The sequence below is a fragment of the Centroberyx affinis genome, unplaced genomic scaffold (assembly GCF_046629955.1).
Source record: "Centroberyx affinis isolate AG114_WGS23_722 - 3 ecotype Tasmania unplaced genomic scaffold, CSIRO-AGI_Caff_v1 ptg003396l_1, whole genome shotgun sequence".
Classification (NCBI taxonomy): Eukaryota; Metazoa; Chordata; class Actinopteri; order Beryciformes; family Berycidae; genus Centroberyx; species Centroberyx affinis.
Genome location: NW_027281379.1, coordinates 158,698 through 165,883, shown reverse-complemented (window position 1 = coordinate 165,883; position 7,186 = coordinate 158,698). Strand labels below are relative to the sequence as shown.

General features: G+C 41.3%; 1 protein-coding gene across 2 annotated transcripts; it reads left to right on the top strand.

Annotated features, from left to right (window-relative positions):
- The first annotated feature begins 2,525 nt into the window (after positions 1 to 2,525).
- Positions 2,526 to 6,888, top strand: LOC139660847 (aquaporin-4-like). Of its 2 annotated transcripts, XM_071539100.1 has the most exons (5): positions 2,526 to 2,909; positions 4,179 to 4,343; positions 5,833 to 5,913; positions 6,622 to 6,813; positions 6,847 to 6,888. In XM_071539100.1, exons 1-5 carry the CDS (start codon positions 2,526 to 2,528, stop codon positions 6,886 to 6,888), a joined length of 864 nt encoding a protein of 287 aa, XP_071395201.1. The 2 variants fall into 2 exon arrangements, with proteins under 2 accessions (XP_071395201.1, XP_071395200.1); XM_071539099.1 differs by having other exon boundaries at positions 6,622 to 6,888.
- Positions 6,889 to 7,186: the final 298 nt, after the last annotated feature.

The window sequence follows — 7,186 nt, the reverse complement described above, 5'->3', positions numbered from 1 at the left end:
ATGGTAAATGAAAAGGTGGGTTGATTACAGTATGGACTCCAGTCAATGTTTATTAAAGCAACCAAGTCTATTACTATTTACTTAAATGTATGCCATGAATTCATACTGCAAAGATTCATATTAGACACACCTGTATTAACAAGTGAAAACTAGCGTAGTGCTAGTTACATGCTTGGCAGTTGTGAGTTGGCAAATGACATAATTAAATCTAATTGACAATGATAGGTCACTACTACAACTACCAGTACAATTAGAAATTTGATGACTTAGATCAGTGCTTCCCAACCTTTTTCCTTTAGGGAGCCCTATTCTATCACTGAGTAAACAGATGACCCCTGGCGAAGTGACATATTTTATGGATATTCCATATTATATTCAATGCATAACAATAACAGCGCAGAACAGCTGATAACTGTACAATTAACCCAAATAGTGAACGCAATAACTGCGGGAAGTTTGTGTAAAACGAGCATTTCGGATGAATATTGAGCAGATTATGTGAATATTGCATCAGGGATTAGTTTTCCTGATACTTTTCGGAACGTTTTATACAATTTATTTTTAACTATCATACATACTTATTATGCTTATTTTGGACAAATTCAGTGTTTTCTTCTCCCTGACGCTCTCTGGTTGTTTTAACTGTGTACTTTCCTAATGCAGGACGAGGCTGTTTAGCAGAGAGTGAATCTAGCTTGTGTTCATGTCTTCACCGCGCCCTTATCCTCGTTTATATCTTAAAAAAACATCTAAACTTTAAAAATAACAACTACATTTAGTTATTTTCTTAATGAAATTAATGAAATGCTGAGATATACTGTATATATTTTTTTTTTTAAGTTTTCTTACACCCCTTAAAAAAAAGAAGGCCTTGTGACCCCCGTGAAGCTTTGGCGACCCCTAGTGGGGGTCTGGACCCCCAGGTTGGGAACCAGTGACTTAGGTGACCCCTTGAGTCCAATAAGGACTCACCACTTGCCAGCTTAGTGTCAGTCTTGAACCCCTTCAGCTTGTGGAGCTCTCTCTGAGGTTCACTCTGGTCTTCCCCCAGGCTCTGTCCCTCTCCTTCGCTCCTTTTGCCTCCTCCATCAACTCTTTATGCATTTTACTGGAGTGGGTACAGCTGTTGGGAGTGACATTTATCCAGTGGTTCCACCATCTGCCATTTTGAGTATAGCTTCACGATATTCATTCAGAGTGAGGGAGTCCTCTTCCTGTTTTGGTTTATAAAGGTTCAAGTTAGAACCAAAAGTGGTTCTTAAGGGTTAGGAGAGGGATAGGAGAACCTTTTTAAGTTCTTTATTCAGAGAAAAACTGGTTCTTGCCCACATCCAAATAATTTTTATTTATGAATTTAAAATCAATTATAAACAAACTGCAGCAGACATTATTCTTTGTAAGCAGAGCTGATTGTATTAGTTTGAAGATAACATAATAGAATAGAATAGAATAGAATAGAATAGAATAGAATAATTTTAATGTTATCTTGGACTGCCAACATCAGTGGATTCACTGTAATGTTTGCCTGTGTTGAGAATTTGTTTGTTCATTAGAGAATTTGATTTATTAAGTGGGAGATATTGGAGCCCACAAAAAAATCCACATCCTACTTGTAATAGAATAAACATGGAATAGAATAATCACAGAGAGCAACACATAGAATGAACCAATTTTCTCAGCGATGGTTTCATTTTTCTACAGCCACTACACTATGGTATATTGAGGCAAATATTCTACACACGGGGCGTTAACAACTAATGTTACAAGACCTGCTACGCTAATGTTACATCCTCAACAAAGGATTAGCTTAACTGCAGATGAAACCATAACCACTTAAAGAGTAACTAAACCAAACCCAAATCTCTGGTGAAGCCTGACACCTAATGGTGAAAAGTAGGTTGGCCTTCTGCTTTTGGCTGGTCATTGGTGCCAGGTGATGTCACCTTCTATAGAGTACAACAGGTGGTGACACTAGAGGGGAATGTCAGTACAAATTGGGTGGCGCAACCACCGTTAATCAGACTAATACAAACATTAAGTTACAAGCATTTGACAATTATTCAAACTGGAATTACAAACAGATTTTTTTATTTAAAGAGTAACCAAACCCCCACCAAAATCATCTGTGGTGAAGCCTGACACCTAATGGTGAAAAGTAGGGTATTGCACTGCTCATCTGCTATTGGCTGGTGTTTGTGCCAGGTGATGTCACCTTCCATAGAGTACAACAGGTGGTGAAATCACCTGGCACAAATACCAGCCAATAGCAGTGCAGTACCCTACTTTTCACCATTAGGTGTCAGGCTTCACCACAGATTTGGGTTTGGGGTTCAGTTACTCTTTAAAGTATGCAAAACACTTGGCTTCAAGCTTTCAGATTGTTGGAATCCCTTATCATACCTCTTACTCTTGTGTTCTCTTCTTCATTGCTCTCTTGCCTTTCCCTCATCCTGTCCAGGACGTGTTGGTCCCAGTGTGTCTTCCCCTGCCGTGTAAAGCGCTGCTGCCTCTGGCCAGACAAAGCCATGACCGCCTTCAAGGGCATCTGGACCCAGGAGTTTTGGCGCTGCGTGGGCGCCGAGTTCCTCGCCGTGCTCGTCTTCGTCCTGCTCGGCCTCGGTTCCACCATCGACTGGGGGGCGGTCGAGGAGCGGCCCCGCCCCCCCGACCTGGTGCTCATCTCGCTCTGCTTCGGCCTGAGCATCGCCACTCTGGTGCAGTGCTTCGGCCACATCAGCGGCGCTCACATCAACCCGGCTGTCACGGCGGCCATGGTGGTGACCAGGAAGCTCAGTCTGGCCAAGGCGGTCTTCTACCTGCTGGCCCAGTGCCTGGGGGCTGTAGTGGGGGCTGCCATCCTCTACGGGGTCACCCCAACCTCTGTCAGGGGCGGCATGGGGGTCACCACGGTGAGAGGAGGATGGGGGACCATATGTGTGTTTGTCAGTGTTGGTCTCACTACTAAAAAGCAATTCATTCCTTTGAAAGTCATGTTATTACCATACATATTTCAGTACTTCCCTACAGCAGTGGTTCTCAAACTTTTCCATGTCAAAGACCCCTAAACTGACACAAATTAGACCACGGACCCCCATTTGATAAGATTTTGTCCCAGGGTCCCCCATCTGATAAGATTTTTACTTTTTGATGTTCTATTACAGAAAGGGTATGAAACCCATGACCAAAACAGTCATACATTCTGTCATTGTGTTACTTATGGATGGAATTATAGTGAAAATAAATGATTCCCCTTTTTGCTGGGGACCCCCTGGAACCCCCTCAAGGACCCCTGGGGGTCCCCGGTCCCCACTTTGAGAACCACTGCCCTACAGTACTCATCATATTACTTCACATTCTCAAAAGTGAATCCTCTCTTACCTAAAATCAGGATTAGTCAGTGAATGATCAGGAAACCAAACATCTCATATTTGCTCTTTAACTGCATGGCCATAATAATGAAAGTATGATTGAAGCAAAATGAGCAACGCATGGGGCCAGATCCAAGCTAACATCAAGCTGTCCCAGACTGGCTATCAAACCCTCATGCCAGTGGTATTGTTAGTGCTAGTGTTACTCAAAATGAAGACCAGATTTCCCATAAACCCCACTGCTTCCTGCCAGCAATACAGCAGATTTCCCACCAAATCTGACCCCGGTGGTGCACAATGTAAATTGCAGTGTAGAAGACAGTAGAGCAGTGGTTCTCAACGTGGGGTCCGGGGACCACCAGGGATCCTTGAGGGGGTTCCAGGGGGCCCCCAACAAATTGATGAATTGTTAAACTTCACCATTATTTCATTTACAAGAAGTTAACTATTAGAGAATGTAGAAGAATGACTGTTTTGATCATAGTTTCACTGTTATCTCTCTACAGATAGTCATGGAATTCTGGCCAAAATCATATCTAACAATAAAAATATTCTCAGATTTGGGTCCAAGAGACAAAATCTCATCAAATGGGGGTCCGTGGTTCTAATGTGGACTAAATTAGGGGTTCTCTTGAGAATCACTGCAGTAGAGGCTTCTTCTACACTGCAATTTCTCGGCAATGGTCTCGTTTGTTTACGATAATTATACTAATGTCTCAAAATTAATGTGGTAATAATTTTAAAACGTTATAATGCATTTTAAGTGTCTTGACTCCTGTTGCTCATATCAAGCTTATGTTCCCTATACAGGTGAACACTAGCATCTCTGTGGGTCACGCCCTGGTTGTTGAACTCTTCATCACCTTCCAGCTGGTCTTCACTGTGTTTGCTACCTGTGACCCCAAACGTAACGACCTGAATGGTTCATCTGCTTTGGCTATCGGCCTGTCTGTGACTATAGGCCACCTGTTTGCCGTGAGTACCCACAAACAAGTTTTCAATAGAGATGGTTCTTTGCAACAGTGTTTGAATTATAATATGGCTTTTTTTTGGGGGGAGAGAGGTTGTCATTTGTAAATAGGCTACAGTGATATGTCTGCATCAGGGGTCAATGTACATGTAGCAGTACCACACACAGTGAGAATAACACTTCTCCTACATGGTAATGCAATACACACACATACACACACACACACACACACACACACACACACACACACACACACACACACACACACACACACACAGAAAGTTGATTTATTTTTTGCTTCTATGCTTAGTGCCCTGAGCACTAAAACACTCTGGGTGGTGTCAGGCATTGTTGTGTATGTCTCTACATATAAACCCTCACAATGGAATGGTTTGTATTTCACTCCCTAACTTGAACTTGGCAATGTTTGTCAAAGGTGATTTGAGGTGATTATCCAGTCTAAGAATGCCAAGTTGATACTTGTGTCCTTGTGGACAACATTCTTCTCAAAGTTGTCTTGGACAGAAAAAACGTTGAGGTGGACTGAAAGAACAGAGAAACATCTTTACAGTTTGAGATGGACTGAGGAACAGTCCCATCTGTTTCATCCAGATCTTGCTATAAAGTCAAAGTCAAGTCAACTTTATTGTCAATTCTACCTACCTACCTTCTATGTACAGGACATACAGAGGATCAAAATGCCGTTTCTCTCAGATCACAGTGCAGGCAAATACAAGTACAAAACAAAACAACAAGGGCATAAAAAATACTAGGATAAAAAGATAAAACTAAGAATTTAAATAATTATAAGTTAAGCTGGGGGTCTGGGAGGACAATAACAAGGCACAGATCAAGAACAAAAAACTGCAATAATAACAGTAGTGCAAGTAGTCATAAAAGGATGTGCAAGTAATAATAAATCATCCACGGGATGAGGAGTAGCAGCAGTTTTTGTATTAAACCTTTGTACAAAGTGGCTGGTGCTGAGTGTAGGCGTGTGTGTGCTTATGTGTGTTCCTTATGGTTGGTACTGTTGTAAACTATAGACTACAATACTGTAGACTGCACTGTAAACTACAGACTAGCCTATCTTATAGACTATAGCACTGTTTGGACATACAATGTCTTACACTGTCTTACAATTAATCTTGGGGCTTCCCATTCATTCTTATCGGCCAAGTCAACATCCGATGCATCCTTGGTTGGCGAGTAAACTTCCGGGACCTTTAGCCATCCACCTTGGCGTTCTTTTATTTTGGAATCATACTTTCAGCCATTAGATATTATGTCAGATGTGTCATGGAAGACACAAGAACACACAAGAATGCATTTTGAGAAAGACCCCTGGGTTTTCTAGTTCTGTTTTGTCTCAGGTGAATGCATTTTCATGCTTGTGTGACTTGGTTTAAAGTTAGCCATGGTTTGTCCTCCATCCTCCATGCAGTTTGTGATCACCAGGTTGGTAATGTTGGTATGGTTGTGCTTTTCCCTTAGATTCCCTATACTGGAGCCAGTATGAACCCAGCCCGATCCTTCGGCCCAGCCATGGTCACCTGGTGCTGGGAAAACCACTGGGTAACAACCTTTTAGTATTTTTGTTTGAACATTTTTTACTGAGAATGGAGACTGAGGTACATAAACATTTGTAAATATGCAAATTATGACATTACAGATACCATCTCTTTTTTAAGACTGACAAAAGCAGACAAAAGACAAACATGTAAACATTATGTGAGGGGAAGGGGGATACAGAAAAGGAGAAGTAAAAGAAGAAACATATAGTAATAATTCAACATATAAAATGGTAGTATCTATATATAAATATAGCCTATATATAAACTAATAATAAAATAAAATAAATAAATAGAATCAATAGCAATAATAATTAAAATAATAATAACAACAGTAAGAAAAAATAATAAGAATATGCTTGGTGATACAGCAGTGCATATAAAAACCAAAAATAAGTTAATATGTAACAATAATAATAATAATAATGAGGACGATAATAAAGAAGAAAGAAGACATAAGTACCTTTTAGCATTTTTAATGGTTCATAAACTATCACAGTACATTATCATCTATCATAGCTGCGACTGAACAGCTAGTATGAAAACTTATAGTTATTAGCAGTTATAGAAGTAAAATATTGAAGTATCTCAAAACTGACCAACCCAGCCAAATTCACCATTTTCACCCATGGTGCCATGTCTTAAAAATGGAAAACTAGATGAGGTATGAATGCTCAAACTCATGTGTGTGTGCTTCCTTCGTGTGGGTCAGGTGTACTGGGTGGGTCCATCTCTGGGCGGAGCTCTGGCTGCAGCCCTGTATGAATACCTGTTCTGTCCAGACCCGGAGCTGAAGAAACGCTACTCCGAAGCCTTTTCCAAGACGCCCTTCTCCTCCACCAAGTACCGCGAGGTCCAGGCTACCGCCAAAGAGCCCCTCTTCACCATCATGGACGTGGAGAGAGCCGAGAGGAAGGAGAGGGAGAGGGAGAGGGAGAGGGAGAGGGAGGTATCAGGGGAGGTGTTGTCCTCTGTATGACTAGTGAGGAAACAGCAGACCAAGGTCCAGACCGCTGGCCGACAGCCCACTCTGAAGGAGACTGACCTGCTATAGAAGGAAAAGAAACGGTGTCCTCTCTTACCTGCATTCTCTTTGTCAAATATGGATTTCTAGGGGAAATGTGCCCGAATTTACCCAGTCACCATTCTCCTTGTTAAAGATACAAAACACAAGTTGTAAACTTTAGTTGAAGTGTGCTGAGGTGCATTATAAGTCCATTAGAAACATAGATTCCTTTTTTTTTTGTTACAATATAATAATTAGACAAACATCAGAC